The sequence below is a fragment of the Mesoplodon densirostris genome, chromosome X, assembly GCF_025265405.1.
Source record: "Mesoplodon densirostris isolate mMesDen1 chromosome X, mMesDen1 primary haplotype, whole genome shotgun sequence".
Taxonomy (NCBI): Eukaryota; Metazoa; Chordata; class Mammalia; order Artiodactyla; family Ziphiidae; genus Mesoplodon; species Mesoplodon densirostris.
Window position 1 is genome coordinate 79,403,315 of NC_082681.1, and position 18,620 is coordinate 79,421,934.

General features: G+C 42.6%; 2 protein-coding genes across 2 annotated transcripts in view; one reads left to right on the plus strand and one right to left on the minus strand.

The window, feature by feature from the left end:
- LOC132482029 (immunoglobulin-binding protein 1-like) overlaps window positions 1-16,556 on the minus strand; it is a 42,091-nt gene extending 25,535 nt beyond the window's left edge. Inside the window, 6 exon segments of the mRNA XM_060087048.1 lie at window positions 4,114-4,226; window positions 4,939-5,018; window positions 6,811-7,006; window positions 15,407-15,700; window positions 16,092-16,308; window positions 16,311-16,556. Of these exon segments, the coding sequence (XP_059943031.1) occupies window positions 4,114-4,226; window positions 4,939-5,018; window positions 6,811-7,006; window positions 15,407-15,700; window positions 16,092-16,308; window positions 16,311-16,455 (1,045 nt within the window). The 5' untranslated portion in view covers window positions 16,456-16,556.
- Window positions 2,526-3,288, plus strand: LOC132481943 (ferritin heavy chain-like). Its single transcript, XM_060086878.1, has one exon. The coding sequence runs from the start codon at window positions 2,597-2,599 to the stop codon at window positions 3,119-3,121; it is 525 nt and encodes a 174-aa protein (XP_059942861.1). The 5' UTR covers window positions 2,526-2,596; the 3' UTR covers window positions 3,122-3,288.
- Window positions 16,557-18,620: the final 2,064 nt, after the last annotated feature.

The window sequence follows — 18,620 nt, forward strand, 5'->3', positions numbered from 1 at the left end:
ATCTTGGTTGCTTCCAAATGTTGGCAATTATGAATAAAGCTGCTATAAACATTTGTGTGCAATTTTTGTGTGGACCTAACTTCAACTCATTTGGGTAAATACCAAGGAGCATGACTGCTTGATAGTATGGTAAGAGAATGTTTACTTCTGACAAACTGTCTTCCAAAGTATCTGTACCATTTTACATTCCCACCAACAATGAATGACAGTTCCTGTTGCTCCATTAGCCATGCCAGCATTTGGTGTTGTCAGTATTTTGGATTTTGGCCATTCTTATAGGGGTGTAGTGGGATCACTGTTGTTTTAATTTGCAATTCCCTAATGACATATGATGTTGGGCATCTTTTCATATGCTTATTTCCCCTCTATATAATCTTCTTTGGTGAGGTGTCGAAGGTCTTTTACTCATTTTTAAATTGGGGTGTTTAGAGACTTCCCTGGTGGCTCAGTGGTTAAGAATCTGCCTGCCAACACAGGGGACACGGGTTCGAGCCCTGGTCTGGGAAGATCTAACGTGCCGCAGAGCAACTAAGCCCCTGTGCCACAACTACGGAGCCGGTGTGCCACAATTACTGAAGCCCAAGCGCCTAGAGCCTGTGCTCCGCAACAAGAGACGCCACCGCAATGAGAAGCCCATGCACCGCAACAAAGAGTAGCCCTCACTCAATGCAACTAGAGAAAGCCCACGCACAGCAACGAAGACCCAACACAATGAAAAATTAAATAAATAAATAAATAAAATTGGGGTGTTTAATTGAGGCATTACTTCACTATCTCTGGGACCCACTGTTTCAAATGGCAAGGTGACAACAATTCATATCACTGTTCTTCTGTGTGTAATATGTACTTTATCTCTGGCTGCTTTTAAGATTCTCTTTTTCTTTTGTTTTCGGCAGTTTGACTATGATGTCCCTAGGCTTGGTTTTCACTGTATTTAAAACCTGCTTAGTTAGGGCTTACTGCTATTTCTAAATTTCTAAATTTGTGTTTCACAGATTTGGGGAACATTTCAGCCATCATTCCTTCAATTTTTTTTAATGGCCCCTTCTCTCTCTTTCTTCTCTCCTACTGGTATTCCAATTGTACATATGGTAGACCTTTTTACATTGTTCCACAGGTCATTGAGGCTCTTCGTTTTTAACCAGTCTTTTTTTTTTTCCTTCAGATTGGCTTATTTCAAGTTAACCAACCTTTTCTCCTGTCATTGCCAATCTGCTATTAATCTCATCCAATTTTTAAGAATTGAAATATAGTTGATATACAATGTTATGTTAGTTTCCGGTGCATTACAGTGGTTTGACATTTGCATACATTATGAAATGATCACCACCATAAATCTGGTAACCATCTGTCCCTACACAAAGTTATCACAATATTATTGACCACATTTCTTATGCTGTATATTACACCCCTATGGCTTTATTTATTTTATAACTAGAGGTTTATAGCTCTTAATCCCCTTCACCTATTTCCCCTCTCCAACCTCCCACTCCTGTGGCAACCACCCATGTTTTTGTCTGTATCTATGAGTCTGGTTTGATTTTTAAACTTCAGATATTGTATTTTTCAGTTCCACAATTTTTTGTGCATAGTTTCTACTTCTCTGAGATTTCTTACCTTTTCATTCATTACAAGTATACTTTCCCCTATGCCCTTGAGCATAGAAATAAGCTGCTTTAAAGTCCTTATCTGCTAATTTCAACATCTGAGTCATCTTGGGGTTGGTTTTCATTGATTGCTTTTCCTCTTGAGTATAAGTCACATTTTCTTTCTTTTTTTTTCCTGTACGTATAGTAGTTGAGGACTGAATCCCAGACTTTGTGAATGGTTATGTTGTAGAGATTATGAATTCTGTTTTGTTCCTCTAAAAAGTACTGATTTTTCATTTCAGTTAGTTTTTATTTGTCTAGAACGAAAATTCCAAATTCTGTTTCCTCTGCATTGGGCAGTAGCTGGATTATCCATTCAGTTATTTTAGCTCTATCGAGGGTGCTTGGAGTCAATCCTGTATAGCTTAGTAGTCTGCCAGAGATTTGGACAGGCTTTATACAATTAGGGCTCCTCCTCTGTGGTTCTCTCCTGGGATATCTTCTCAGGTTTCAGTTGCTACAGTCACCCTGAACTCAGTTCTCTCCTTCCTCATCCGATAAGACTGGTTTCTATCCAAGTTTTACCTACCTCCATATTACAGCAAGTGCAGCCTGCCCATGGGTGAAAAGCTATAAAAAAAACAGGAAACCTTTTCAAATGACCACTCTTCTCTTTGCTACAGTGGAAACAGCATTGGAAGTGGGAATTTTAGGGCCTGTATTAACATCCTAGCCTGTCCACTTTCTAGCTATGTTTACTTTGGGTTAGTTCTCAGACACCATTTCCTCATTCTAAAATGGGAGTAAACACAGTCCTCGCAGACAGTCGCCGTGGTTTCCTGCTTCAACAGTGCTTGGATGGAACCCGGCGCTCATCTCCCGCTCCGGCCGGCCGCTCAGAGCCAGCCCTCGCCACCACCTCACAGCACCCTCCGACCGCCCCAAGGTCCCCGCCGCCGTTACAGCGCCGTGCAGCCACCGCCACCGCTTCACCTCAGCCGCCCGCCATGACGACCGCGTCCCCCTCGCAGGTGCGCCAGAACTACCACCAGGACTCGGAGGCCGCCATCAACCTCCAGATCAACCTGGAGCTCTATGCCTCCTACATCTGCCTGTCCATGTCGTACTATTTTGACCGTGATGATGTGGCTTTGAAGAACTTTGCCAAATACTTTCTTCACCAATCTTGTGAGGAGAGGGAACATGCTGAGAAACTGATGAAGCTGCAGAACCAACGGGGTGGCCGAATCTTCCTTCAGGATATCAAGAAACCAGACTGTGATGACTGGGATAATGGGCTGAATGCAATAGAATGTGCGCTACACTTGGAAAAAAGTGTGAATCAGTCACTACTGGAACTGCACCAACTGGTCACTGAGAAAAATGACCCCCATTTGTGTGACTTCATTGAGACTCATTATCTGAATGAGCAGGTGAAATCCATTAAAGAATTGGGTGACCACGTAACCAACTTGTGCACGATGGGGCCCCCCCCCCCCCCCCGCATCTGGCATGGCACAGTATCTCTTTGATAAGCACACCCTGGGAAATAGTGATAATGAGAGCTAAGCCTTAGGCTGGCTTCTCGTAGCCACAGGGGTGACTTCCCTGGTCACCAAGGCAGTGCATGCATGTTTGGGTTACCTTTATCTTTTCTGTAAGTTGTACCAAAACATCTACAAGTCCTTTCCTTAGTACCATTCCTTCAAATAAAGCAATTTGGTACCCCCGCCCAAATAATAAATAAATAAATAAAATGGGAGTAAGAATGTTTGCTTCATGGGGTTGTTAAGAGTATCAAGTGAGATAATACATGAGATAAGGAAAATAGGCTCAGAGGGGCTAGATGATGTCCTATCTAAGTGGTAGGAGTCATTGGTTACTCCAGATCTGTCCGTGCTTTTTCTGCTGTGCCATATTGCTTACATCTTTCTAACGACTACCAGCTCCACCTTTCCCTCCCAAACACACCTCCAAGTACCTACCATGATCTAATTACCAAACTGAGCACCAAGAACACAGTAAGCCAAAGTCCTTGCCCTCAAGAAGTTCCAAGTACCATTCCCTTCTTATTTAAGTGTTGACTGCCCTACAGTCTATGTCTGATTTTGGTCACTCTCAGGGCCTTCAGATAGCTGTTTTGTTATATTCTGTTCAGTCTGTAATTGTTATCTATAGGAGGGGTTGGCCTGATACAACCTACCCTGCTGTTACCAGAAGCAGAACTGCTATTTATGGATTTTTGGCTTTGCTATCTAGCTGCTCAGTATGTTTTTATGCCATGATATTTGGAGAAATTAAAAAACTATGCTGTCCCACTGCCCCCATCCTCCCAAAATCATGTGCTATTTATTTTAATAATAAATGAAATAAAATACTGACTAGAATCTTTCTATTACTCAGAATCTTTGTCCAGATTTCTTTTGCTTCTAAAGGGCAGCAATACTTGGTCTGAATTTAATTGCTCGAGAGTTAGGGACCAGTAGTGTAGTAGTATAACTACTCTCCTCCCACCCCTCCATACCTGATGTTTTCCTGGCTATACCCTGATCAGGTAATGCTCCAAATTTCCGATGCTGTTCATACCAGTCATTCACTGTCATAGATGCCAGACTTGGATAACCAGCTCCAAATACTCTGCAAGAATAACACTGCATTTAGAAAAGTAAACATAAATAGCTCTATTAAAAAGCCTCTTCTCTTTAGTGATAAAGCCTGTGTCTGTTTCATCCTTGTTCCCCTACCCAGCTATCTTCTGAGGATTTGTGCAAACTCCTGTTAGGATATGTAAAAAGAGGCATCCAGGAAGGAGAATTAAAGGCAAGAGCTTTCATGAGAAGATAAATAGCCCAGAATCATCTCCCAGTAAGCAATCCTGGAGGCTAATGCCCCACAGAGGAGTGATGATACGATGGAAGGAGTATTTATACTTGGAGGGTATAAAAGATACACAGAGGAAGAAGACTCTTCTGCCACCCTATGGAAAAGCATCCCCAAACTCAGAATTAAAACCTAGATAGGCAAACATGTCCTTTTGAGAACTGTAGCTGAAGGAAACAGTGGGAAACAATTTTAAGGTCTACAATTCTCCCTTAGATTCTTTTCTTCTTTCTGTTTTTAATTAGTTAATTAATTAATTTTTGTTGGTTTCCTTTCTAGCCTATTTTTAAGCTCGAGTTTGTGAGGGAAATGTCTGATGAAGACAGACAGAGAAAGTATCAGAGGAGATACCTCTGATGAAAGAACAGCCTCCCCAGGTGAAGCCATTACCTTCTGGTACTCATGCACTGTAAATGAACCATAAAAGCAGGGGGCTTGCAAAGGCAACCCACTTTTTAATACTACCTACTTGGCTTGGGCCATGTTCCGAGTGAGAACAAACGGTTTCATTGGAGGCCTGTCCCGACGAGATGAGTGAGAAGTTGATGCCTAAAAAGGAAATTAATTATCAGAAGTGTACTTGTCATTCTGCCCACCCTACTATGCAGGCTCTTATGTCTTTAGGTGCTTAAAAAGCCCTATTTATCAGTCTCTAAGATATATCTGCAGAATACTAATGGTGGAGGTTGGTTAGCTCTCCTGAGGTGGCCCAAGTATCTTGCTGGAAAGGGAGGAAGAGAAAGCTCTCCCAGGAATCATTTCACCACAAGTGAAAAATTACTTGACTTTAAAATACTCCCCTCCAAAGAGGAAGATTCCAAAGCCTTCTTCCCTGTTCCATCTAAAACCCTTGAGCTCAATTTGAAGCCCCTTTCCTTAGCCTGGCCTTCAGTGCTAAAGTTGAATTATGAAGACCCTTCTGCTAAAACCCTGTCCAATGTAATTTTGCTATTAATTGTCATGAGCTCCCTAGGGTGTTTTAGAAGTGGATGTTCCTAAATGCAAAGGGGGGAAGAATGGGTTAGTATTTTTCATATATAGGTGCACAGAAATGTTTCAAGGAAACTTGGCTGTCCAGGGGCACACCAAAACAAACTATGGTCAAGAAAAGATGTTCACTTGGTTCTAAACTCCATCACTTCCAGAGCCAATCCCAATACCAAATGAGAAAGTATAAAAACAAAAAACTGGCGGGCTTCCCTGGTGACGCAGTGGTTGAGAGTCCGCCTGCTGATGCAGGGGTCACGGGTTCGTGCCCCGGTCCGGGAAGATCCCACATGCTGCGGAGCGGCTAGGCCCATGAGCCATGGCCGCTGAGCCTGCGAGTCTGGAGCCTGTGCTCCGCAACGGGAGAGGCCACAACAGTGAGAGGCCCGCGTACCACAAAAAAAAAAAAAAAAAAAAACTAAGGAGATGGGAGGATCCAGAGGAGTCCAGCCTCATGATGCTTGAAAACCACTCATCTAGATATGCCCAAGGGGCCTTAAGGCTTTAGAATACTAATTGTTCATTCTTTGATCCCTTCACAGGAGAAACTAGGTTGATGTTACCCTGAGGCAAAAGCTCCTGGGCTAATTAGTGGAAATCGAATTAGCAAGAGGTTTCTCTGAGGACTTAAATGCCTGAGACTAACTGATAAATTCAACTCAATTCATGTTATATTCTGAACCAAAAAATAAGTGGCAGCAGAGTCTAATATTTTGAAGTAGCAGCTCCAAAACACAGTTATGATCTTCAGAGACAGCCAAAGTGGGGTTACACCAAGTTTTCTTTACCAATATGCCTGGCATTTTGTGCAGAGATGTCCTTGCTGTGTTTCATACTTGGGTGACCTAAGGTGTGAGAGTGTATCATTGTGTAAGGTTAAATCCTGGTTTCTCCCCCAGCCTAAACACATTCCATGTCTTTTGCTTTATCTTCTTTTTACTCTTTTCTCTCTTTTCCAGTTACACTCTTCTTCTTCATTCCCATCCTATCCCTCTTCCTGTTTATTACAGTCAAGCACAGGTTTTCAAGGCCCACCTCCCTATGCCTTCCTTCAGCAGTCATGACTGCTCACAGCCCAAACCAATTTTCACTTCAGAGAAGCCTCCCTCCCTCCTGGCATGGCACAAAATTACAAAAGACTGGAAGTGTGTTACAGGTTAGAAAGCACTGGGAAACAATACTATAAACTAGAAAGAAAGCTATCCTAGTGAACCTTCAGCCTTCTTCCACTAATCTTAATAAGAACAATGATTTTATGGAGACTTAAAAGGATTTTAATTCGATTACTCTCCTGTAGAAGATTCAAATCTCTGACAGTAGCTTTTTCAGCGATATAGGCAGTGACCAGGCTTACCTCTTTTGAAGAGTCTTTTCCTCTCAAGATCTTTATCTCCTGGTCAATGCTCTCAATCTCTTCTAAGCTGATACCAATCCACCTTCGAAGGTGAAGGAGGTAATATTCACGAACACGCTCATCATCTACTTGACCACTTTCCACAGCATATTTCAGTGCAGACAACCTATGCTCCACCTCCTTCTTCTGCTTGTATCTGTTCCACAGAAACACATTAGCCATGAACTTAAAAATAAAGAGGTGTTCCTTCAAAAGAAGGCCACAATACAATGTTACCTTTACAAATGACCAGGTACACCGATTTCCATTTAGGCAAAAATACAGATTCTATACCTCAGAATTTGCCACCAAGGCAGTTCTCTCAAGACTACAAGGCAAGGAAAGGATCAGCAGAAGCTGAGAAATACATCCTGAAACCAGAAAAATATCGAGGTAACCTGATCTGAGCAACTCTTCCCATATTTTGAGATGGGAGAGCCTTAGTAATTTTATGACATCAACCTTTACTAGGTCGGGTGCTTAGTATATACAATGTCCATTTGGGAATTACAGCTTCAAATAGTCATAGAATCTTAGGGGTCATTTACCTGACATTGATGCAGGAATTCCTTGTGAAACAGCTTAAAAAATGGTAATCTCTTCTTTTCTTCTGGGCAAAACATTTCCAGCTCCTCTAACTCATCCTAGTATAATTTGAAGACTCATATCCACCCTGCCTGCCCTTTTCAAGATGTATTCTAGTGTGTCATCTATCACTCATTGGATTATTTACTGAGTACCTATTGTGTGACAGGTACTGTTCTCAGTGCTTGAGACACAACAGTGCATACAAGGAAGTCCTTGCTCTCCTGAAGCTTTCATTCTAGTGTGAGAAGACAGACAAAAAGAAATAGATGAGTCAGGTGGTGGTGAAGTGCTCTGAAGAAGCAAAAAAAGCAAGGTAAAGTGGATAGAGTGATGGTGCGAAAGTAGGGGTGATCAGGAGAGACTTCTTTGAAGAGATGACATTTGAGCAAAGACTTCAAGGAAATAAGGATGGAAGCCATGCCAGTATCTGAAACAGTGTTCTAAGGGGGAAAAGCAAATATGAAGGTCCTGGGGTGGGAGAGTGTTGGCCTGACATGTTTGAGAAATAGCAAGGAGGTCAGTGTGGCTGGCATGACGTGAAGAATAATAGGAAGTGAGGTCAGAGAGATAGCCAGGGCCATAATTTGTAGAACGCTGTAGGCCAAGAATACACGAAATATCAAATGTCATGATATTTTGAGAAGAGAAAGCCACTGGAAGCTTTAAAATAGAATACATGAAATGAACTTTTTTTTAATGGACTACTCTGTTGTGTGTAGACTGTGGGCAGGGGAGGCAAGGGTGGAGCAGGAAAATCAATTAAGAGGATATTGCCACAATCCAGGCGAGAGACAGTGACTTGAAATAGGGAGGTGGTGAGATGTGGACATAATTAAAATATAACAGTATTTGATTTATTGGATGTAAGGTCTTGAGGCAAAGAGAGGAATCAAGGGAAAACTCCACAACTTCCAAGAGAAGTATCTTGAAATATCTATGTCTGGAACCCCACTCTAGACCTCCAGAATCAGACGCTCCTCTGTGGATGTTCACCCAAATCTGAAGTTCTTAACCTGAGGTCCACGGACAGAGTTTGGAGGGGGGGGTGTTCTTGAACTCCCCCAAATTTTGTATAGAGTTCTACGTGTATGCTTCTTCTTCTTTTTTTTTTTTTTTACTGGGGAGAGGTTAAGGAGGTCCATGACCCACAAAAAGTCAAGAACCTCTGCTCTGGAATCATTCTTTATTATAAAAACTTTTAGGCTCTTCTGATCTTTTTAATCAACAAGTGGGCACTTTATATAATGTTACAAATAACTGTCACAGCACCATCACAGGTGGCCTTCTGAGTAAAACACTACACAGGTCAATTCCTAGTTCATGAATGCTATTACAAATATCACTTGAGAACATTTAACTCTGGTGCCACTTCTACCCCCACCCTCTTTCCTGGATGTACCTAAGTCAGGAAAAAAAAATACACGCACACACACACACACACACACACACACATATATATGTATCAGGGCCTTAGAATGTATGTAATCCAGGGTAAATTCTTGGTTAGTCTACTGGGCCTCTGAATAAGGTTCCTGTGCTTCCTTCCCCATCCTCTGCATGCAAGCGGTCTAGTCACACTCTCTGGTCTTTCCTTCTTCTCTACTTCCTTTGCTTCTATGACTTTGCTCCTAGTCATCTTTGGGACTTCTAAGTTCCTGAACTCCTATTCTTTGAGGCCAGTGTTTTTTAAACCTTTCTGTCTTAGCAGAAGAGCCCTTTCTTCTTATGAGAGCTTATTTGGAACTCCAGAAAGTAATAAAAGATAAAATCCGCCTTGGTTAAATCAGAGGAGGGCTCCCAACATGCCCCCTACCCAGGCACTGTGGTAGAATCTTAGGGCTCGAAGGAACAGATTGTAAACCACTGTCCTAGACCTTTGTCACTGTTCTAGATTTCCTATGGTGAGCCATTGCATGCAAACACTCCCTATCACACTAGAATTCCCCAGTGCCTGTCACCCTTCTGACTCTGGGCCACTTTCATCATTCATTCCCCTTTTCTGTTCCCAAGCTGCTCAAGAGAGGTAACGAATTACAAATTTGTGTCAAATGAGTCAACTACAAATTCATATGATCAAACTTCAGCGGAACGGTCACTCTTGTTCAGCTATCTTTTTGCTCATCTTTTGTGGATTCCATGCCAACATCATGCTCACCAGATGGCCAGCCAATGTAGAAATTCAATTTCCCTTTTTACCTTAAAATCTCTATAGCTTCACCTTTCCTCCTCTCCTCTTGCCTTTAAGGAGCTAATGTTGTCTTTACCATTCCACTTTGGCTATCAATCCTGTCCCCACCCACATTCTTCCAAGCCTCACTCAATCATCCTCCCTGTCATTAGCAGTTACAATTTTTCACCCTACTAGTGCCTTTCCCCTATCCTAGAAACACCTTCCCTCAATCCATGTTCTGCCTTTTCAAATGACCACTCTTCTCTCTTTTCTAAACAGCACTAGAACTGGGAATTTGAAGACCTGAGTTGAAAGCCTGGCCACTTACCAGCCATGTAACTTTGGACAAGTCAGTACTCAGAGCCCATTTCCTTATTTCTAAAATGGGATAATATCTGCTTCATGGGGCTGTCAAGAGGATCAAATGAACAATACTCATGAAAGTGCTTTGTAAGCAGCAATATATTGTTATCTGATGGGAAAAATTGAGGTTAAGGGGGGCTAGATGATGCCCCATCTACTAGGTGGCAGAAATTGGACTGGTCACCCCAGGTCTGACTCCAAAGCCCAGGCTTTTTCTGCTATACCATATTGTTTCCATCTTTCTGATGACCACTCTATCTGTCCTTCCCAAAGATACCTCAAGTACCTACTATGATCCAGTTACTGGTTGGGTACCAAGGATATGATGATATAATTAGGATACTAAGGATATAATTAGTCAAGATCTCTGACCTTTAGAAGTTCCAAGTCTAGAAAATAACAGACTGTTATGGCCTGATAAGTAACATAAACTAAGTGCTACAGTATCTGGGAGGGGAGACAGGTAGAGAGAAGCTTCAAAGAGGACATGACATTTGTCCTCTCTCTTCCCCAGGCTTCTTTCTATAAGTACTTTTACCTGTACCTTGTTGAGTCTCTTACCTCTGCTCTTTCTTTCCTCTTCCTTCTCCCTTAATTTGCCCCAAGGTTTTATCCTTGGCTTTTTTGTTCTCTCTACATGTTTTTTCTTGGCAAACTGTCCACACCCAGTGACACTCCTGAATTTTTAGCACTAGCAGCAAAACAGTCTGATAAGTTTTAGTTACACATTTCCATCTGTCTATGGACATGGCTGTCCAGTTGTCACTTTAGTACCTAAATTCAGTAAATCTAAAACTAGACTCATTACTTACCCAGCTTCTACTTCTCCATTTTTGTCAAAAGAATGTAGGTACAGTTAATCAAGACTTACACTCACGCTTCAAAGATGGGAATTAGAGTAGAGAAGATATGTGAAGAAACAGGTTTTGAGGGAGAGAGAGGACATACCATTTAGGTGTTTTATGTAGGATGGCCTCACTGTGTAAAGTCATGAGGTGGGGGATGGAGGACTTACAGAAATTAAATAAGGATTTGAACAATTTGTTTTCTAATCATATAAATGCTTCTTGCAAAAGTAATATCTCTGATAGTTGTTAACTTCATTTTTATCACTTCTTCCCAGTTGAAGTACTATTATAACACGTTAACTTGTCTTTCTGCCCCTCTCTTCCTTTTCAATGTTCCATACACATCACTTCCTTACAGTCCTCCAACCATACTACTCTTAGCTTCTGCCAAATCAGACTATTCTCCATTTCCTGTACATACCTCCAGCTACCCTGCCTTGGGCTTTTGCTCATGTTGTTCCCCCCTACTTGTCAAAAATAAATATTTTTTGAGCACCTTCTATATACCAAGCCCTGTGCTAGACATACCACAGAGAACAAGAGAGAAATGGCTACCGCTCTCATGGAGTATACATTCTAGTAGGGGAGAAAGACAAAGCCCAGAAAGACAGATAAATGAAGAGCATTCCATGCAAAGAGAACAACATGTACAAAGACTCTGTAGAAGGAAAGAACTGGATCTGTTCGGAACTGAAAGAAGGCTATTATGGCAGCAGTCTAGTGAACAAGGGGAGTATGATATATGACGAGATTGGAGAGAGGCAGATGCCAGATCATCCAGGTCTTTATAGTTAATGGCTTGGATATTTCAGGTGAGAGATGCTGGTGGCCTAGATGAAGGTATGATAGTGGAGAAAGAGAGAAACAGAAGGACATAAGGTACATTTTGTAGCTAGAACTGGCAGGCCTTGTTGATGGACTGGATGTGGCAATTCAGAAGGGAGGAACTGAAGCTAACTCCTAGGTTTCTAGCTTAAAACCTGGGTGAGTGGTGGTCTGTTTATTGAGGTGGTAAAGACATGAGTGCGGGGGCACATTTGGGGATTAAAAAGCAAGCAGTTCGGGCTTCCCTGGTGGCACAGTGGTTGGGAGTCCGCCTGCCGATGCAGGGGACACAGGTTCGTGCCCCGGTCTGGGAGGATCCCACATGCCGCGGAGCGGCTGGGCCCGTGAGCCATGGCCGCTGAACCTGCGCGTCTGGAGCCTGTGCTCCGCAACGGGAGAGGCCGCAACAGTGAGAGGCCCGTGTACCGCAAAAAAAATAAAAAATAAAAAGTTCAAAGATCAAGCTTTCTAACCAAAGAAATATAAATCAAAACAATGAGGTATCTTTCCTGCTTGCCCATCTGGATTTTCTAAGCACTGCCATTCAATACTGTTGCAGTGGGACATACTTTGAAACTTTGTTATTGTGGAAAGCAATATAATTACCATCAAGAGTCAAAATATTCAAACCTTTTGATTTAGGCACTGGTCCTTCTAGAAATCTGTCCTACAGGAACAGTGACAGATGCAGTTATGTTTCCTCATAACATTACTTAGAATAGCAAATAAAAAATCAACCCATAGGGCTTCCCTGGTGGCGCAGTGGTTGAGAGTCCACCTGCTGATGCAGGGGGCACGGGTTCGTGCCCCGGTCCGGGAGGATCCCACATGCCGCGGAGCGGCTGGGCTCGTGAGCCATGGCCACTGAGCCTGTGCGTCCGGAGCCTGTGCTCCACAACGGGAGAGGCCACAACAGCGAGAGGCCCGCGTACCGCAAAAAAAAAAAAAAAGAAAAAGAAGAAAAAAAAAATCAACCCATAGACAGGCTAAGCATTTGACAATAAAAGATTAGTTTGAATAATATTATGATATGACTGTAAGCTGGAATACTATTTAACCATTAAATACCATGGCTTCAAAAGACATAGGGAAATCAAAACAGGATGTTAGGTTTAAAAAAAAGGATAAAAAAACTATATTTATGGTATTCTTCCAAAGTTATTAACTAAAATAACTATGTATCTGGAAGGAAATGCATCAGATAGTTTAAAAAGCTCATCTCTGAGTGCTAGGATGAAGACTTATTTTTAATTTAAAAAATGTTCTGTTATCCAACTTTCTACAATGAGTATTATTACTTTTACATTCAGGCTAACCTGTAATTTGCATTTTTAATTTGCATCCTTCTAGTCTCACCTCAAATGCTACTACATTCGGAAACCTTTTCCTTAACCCTCCAACAAGATGTGATCACTCCCTGGTCTTTGTCCACAACACCATTTGTATCTCTCTAGTGCATTTACAGTCTTTTTTTTTTTTTGGATATATTACGACTATTTGGATATCAAATTCACTGTTTAAACTACCTGTTATATGCCAACAGGCTGCCCCTACCTTCTTACAAAGGACATGATACTGAATTCCACTTCACACCAGTCTATCCCATTTCCTCAAAAATCATTCTCTGTCACTCACTAGCTCTTAACCATACTTTATTATTCTTTAAAGCCCTTACCACCTAAAATCACATTTTTATTTACTAGCTTACTGTTTGTCTCCTCCACCAAAACAAGAGCTCCATGAGGGCATGGACTTTGTCTGGGTCTCCATTACTTAGCACACAGTAAAGGCTCAATAAATATGTTAAATGAATCAATCAATTTTCAGCTCTCTAGACCAGGCCTCTCCACTGAGCTTCATGCTACAGATACCTTGACTTGGATGTCTCCTAGGCACCTTAAATGCAACATGTCTCAATATACAATTCATACTCTCCCCTATCTGTTCTTCCTCTTCTATTCCCCCATCTCAATGAGTTCCACAGCCACCCACCACCTACCTCAGAAACATGGACATCTTCCTTGCTGCTTCATTCTACCCTACCTGTCACAACCAATTGATCGTTTTCTGCAGATTCAACCCTATAAACAAATATATCCCCTCCATCCCTTCTGCCATTGTAGTAGTAAAGTCTCATCACCTCTGTGACCTAACTGGATCTAATCTTCTCCCTCACAATACTTCCTAACTGCTGCTAGAGTATGCTAGTTAAAATGCAAATATGACCTTGCTACTCTTTAAGGAAAAAAAAAAAAAACCTCCAGTGGATCCCTAGTCACCAAACAAATCTCAGGCTCTTCAGCATGGCCTAATAATAGGTAACATTTATAGAATATTTACTATGTAACAGATACTGTGCTAGCTGTTTTATGTGGTTTATTTTATTAATGCCTCTTAACCCTATGATAGGTACCACTGTTACTTAGACTTCACATATGAGGAAACCTGAGGCTCAGACAGGTTACATAAGCTATCCAAAGTCCAATGGCTTATAAGTAAAGCTGGATCTCAAACCCAGGTCTCTCATTCCACGACCTGTACTCAGCTACAAAGATATGACAATAGCTGACTTTAAGTGCTTACTGTATCAGACAATGTGGTAAGAGCTTTTTATGCATTTCTCTTCTATTTTATAGGACCTATTATTATCCAATTTGACATCTGGGGAAGTTAAGGCACTGAGGGATTAAGCAACCTACCCAAAATCAGAATGATTAAATTTTGGAGCTGGGATTCAAACCCCCTTCCCAAGTTCTCAGGAACAAGGTCGTCCTTTCACCTTCCCCACACCCCAAGCTCTCCTTGGTCTGAACACTACAACATTCTTCAGCATCATTCTTTCCCCTTCTTCACCACCCACTTTGTGTTCTAGCATCACCTAATTGCTTACAGTTGTTCCCCACCCCAGCACTGTGGTCTTTAATGTCCCTGTAGCTTTACTAATGCTATTATCTCTGCTGGCTAAAGCCCTCCTTTCCTCTTCCTCTAGATGATACTCCAATGCATCCTTAAACAACTCATCACAGGAGTCACCTCGTCCAGGGAGCCTTCTCCTCTCTCCTGCTCCCTCTTTGGTTAGGTGCCCCTCCTGTCTGCTCTCCTGATACCTTGTGCATTTCCCTATCACATCATTTTGTAATTTATACTGTTTCTATGCCTCTTTTCCTCACCACACTGTATGCTCCTCCAAGGCAGAGACCACCCATATCCATACAAACGCCCATACTCAGTTTGAATCCCCGGTGCCTAGCATAGCTCCTAAACACTATGAGCACTCTTTTTAAAAAACTAAACTAAGAGAGTAAGCAAGGTGTTCAAGGTCACATAATGAAGCTATGCCAGTACTAAGATTAGTTCAGGACGTTACACACCTGATCCACTATTGTTAGAACAGAGCTTCTCAATCAATTGACCATAAATGGACTATAGCTACAAGATATTTGTGCCCTTCAGAGATACTTACCTCACTGTACCATGTGAGTATTGCTATGCTGTGATGTGGGAGAGACTGGGAAACACTGTGCTAAACTACATTGCTGTTGTTGGCAACCATAAGGTGTTAGGGGTCTGACAGTTAGGTATGATCATTTCAACCAAGGCAGAGGCTTCTTGAAAAACTCAGGAGTTTGCTCTCGCCAGGGCCTATGCTAAATAAGAACCCAAAGAGTGACACACACCATTTTTTCCCACCCTCCCCCAGAAAAAAAACATGCACCCCTCCCCGCCAACAGCACTGCCATTGGGCAGTCTTCAAATGACCCACCTCTGTATTTTAGCCTGTCTCTGAGATGCCATAGAAACGAGGCTAGGATAGGCCACGGAGGAACCAGCAGTGTTATTTTCAGCAGAGTTGGTCTTGGTTTTGGGCAGCTCAAACTCTGCGACATGATAGTATTGGCACTGAGTTAAGTAGTTTAAAAAGTGTTCTCGAGCCCACTGCAAATGATCTAGACGCTTGCTGGGGTTGACTTGTTTCATGGCGAATGCTCCTTGAAATGCTGGCACCATCAGGTACTTCAGATCGGTGGAAGCAATCTCTTCCAAATCTTCATTTCGGCTGGAAAGAGCAAAGAGGAGGCTCTGAAGTCTGCCTGGGTATTCAAACTGTGGCCCTGGGGGAGGGAAGGGCTGGGGTGGGGGTGGGGGTGGGGGTGGGGGTGGGACAAAGGGAGGAGGCACCGGGAACAGCTGCCAGTTTTCTTCACTGACAGTGGCTGAGCGCTCACACCCACTGCCTATACAAATAGCCAACACTAGGGAGCAGAGTTGTGTGATATTAAGTATCTCGGAAGAGAGGTGGAGAATGGAAACAATGTACACAAGATCGTAGTGGGACGTAGGAAAGAAAGGCTCCGGGTTTTAAAGGTCTCCTGCACCCAGGATCAATGGTTCCGCCCTTGGTAACTATTATTACCTACATTCTCAGTCATACTACCCTCTCCCCGTACCTGAACAAGTCGAGCTCCAATAACATTTCGGCAGCCTTCTTCAGGAGGTCCAGCCCCTTGAACACCTTATCTTGGATGATCCGGGAGCCGGTGGGTTCAGTCGCGACTTCCACTTCGTCCAGAAGCTGCTTGCTGGTTTCGAACAGCTCGGGGAGCCGCGGCAGCAGTAAGTCGTCTTCGGCTGTTGCCATCTTGGGGCAGGGAAGAACACGGAAAACCTCACTTCCGACCCTGGGACGGATGGGCTGGGCTGCCAGCAACGAAACCGGAAGGGGCGCAGCATTGGTCCAGCGGCTCCATTGTTACCTAAGCGTCGGACAGCTGCCAGAAGCGGCTGTAAGCTAAACCTAGCAACCGTTTCCATAGACTCATTTTACCAGGCTGCCTATTAACAGTAGTAGGCATCTGTTACAGACACACAACGCGCAAACAAGCAAACCCTAGGTGCTGCTTTTCGCGTGGCTACTCGTCGCCGATCCGGGTCTGGGCAGTGCCGTAGGCTCTGAAGCGCGGGTGTGACGAGGCTGAATTTGGAGCTAGGGCGGGCGCGAGAGGGTAGGCGCGGGCGCGCCTCCGGAGTCGGCCAGGCGTGCGCCTTACCTCGCAAGGCTCTCCCTGGCCTGAAGGGCCGGGGCGGCCACGGTCGTGCAAGTAGCGCCCCCCTCCGGCTTCCGTCCACCCAGCAGCTGGAGCTCTGGGTTCCTCCCAGCCAATCCTCGCCTGCTCTCTTTCCGGTCGCTTCACCCCTCCACACACACATTTAAAAGTTACTGTTACCAACCCCTTTTACACACACACACACATTTAAAAGTTACTGTTACCAACCCCTTTTACACACACACACACACACACACATTCAAAAGTTACCGTCACCCCTCCTACACACACACACACACACTTTGAAAAGTTACTTCCTCTGTGAAAGCTTCCTTGAGCCCCTCTCCCCCGCCAAATGAAAATTTTCTGTGCATCTCTATCAGAACACCTACCACATTGTATTACAGCTAGTGACTTACAAATCTATCTCCCTTACCACTATAAGTCTGATTAACTTTTGCACCTCTCCGGCTAGCCCAGTGCCTGGTACTTACTAAGTGCCCAGTGTCATTATATCAATAGAAAAATAAGTGATCGGTTTGGAAAGCAGCTTAATTACGCAGAACTGCGCTGTTCAACACGGTAGCCACTTGCCAACATGGGGCTATTGAGCACTTGAATGTGGCTATTTTGAATTGAGATGTGCTTTCAATGTAAAATATACACCGGATTTTGAGAACTTATTACGAAAAAATAATGTAAAATATCTCAATAATTTTTACACTGACTACATGTTGAAATGCTAATGTTTTGTATATATTGGGTTAAACATATGATTAAAATTTCACTTGTGTCTTTTCACTTTTTTAATGTGCCTACTAGAAAACTTAGAATTACATTTTGGGTTCACGTTTGTGGCTAACAGCTACTGTACAGCGCTGATGTAAAAATATAATTCCAGGACTTTGAAAGAAGGGACCTCATTGCTTTGAACAAATCAATATAAATATGTACTGATTACCATAAGACACACCCCGAGTTGTCCTAGGAGATTTAATTTAAGTAAAATGCATGTTGCCTGCCCTGGAAAATAAGCTTTTAAACTAAATGTAGTTTACACTATCATTGAGAAGAAAAAACTTTTCATGTAAAAACAACTAGAGGGCAATATAGGACAGTATATAACTAAGGGATATGTTGTACTGCATAGGTTGTTGGAAACCCAAGAAATGACAAGTCATTTTATGTTAGTAGTCAGAAAGCTTCTTAGACATGACATTTCATTTCATGAAATTCATGAAATTCCATGAATTTCAAAGTTGGAAGAGGATCTCAAAAATCATAGGAAAAAAACCTGAGACCAGATAAGTGACTTGCCCAACGAGTTGTGACAAAGCCAGTGTCTTCTAAGTTCAATTGTTTTTACTCCATCTATCTTAAATTGAGTAGGATTTTAAAAGATGGAGAGGCCTTTCATGTGGGACAGAATGAAGCCCCAAGCTAAACCAGTGCTTGGCAAGAAGGAGAGGAGAGTGGGGCCTAAGTGTGGGTGGAAAAAGCTTCCCAGGTGATTCTAATATGCCTTCCCTTGCAACCTGCTTTAGAAGCTGAGGAGGAAAGGAAGCTCTGGTGAATCACCAATTTGATTTGCCTGGCACCTCTAATGAGTCTTGTAAACTGAAATTTCAGGGTCAGCCTTGGCCAAGAATACAAAGAAGAAAGATAGTACTTGTGAAGGAGACTTAGAAACAGTAATTGTGAGACTAAAGATAATTTGTTCCTGCACATTTGCTTGGATTAAGACATAGCTTTACTGTTGCCTAAGAGAAAAAAAAAATACGCAGAATTTGAATCTGGTCTTGAACTTTGTAAGCCATTTTTCTATGGCTTTCAAAATGACAGTCTTCATGAGAATCGCCAGTTACTTTCAGAGTGCATATCATATATTCACATCATCATTTTAAATATTGAATTGCATCTTACTGAGATAAT

Excerpts from the sequence above, each read along its gene's own strand:
- LOC132481943 (XM_060086878.1), top strand. The coding sequence starts at position 2,597 with ATGACGACCGCGTCCCCCTCGCAGGTGCGCCAGAACTACCACCAGGAC.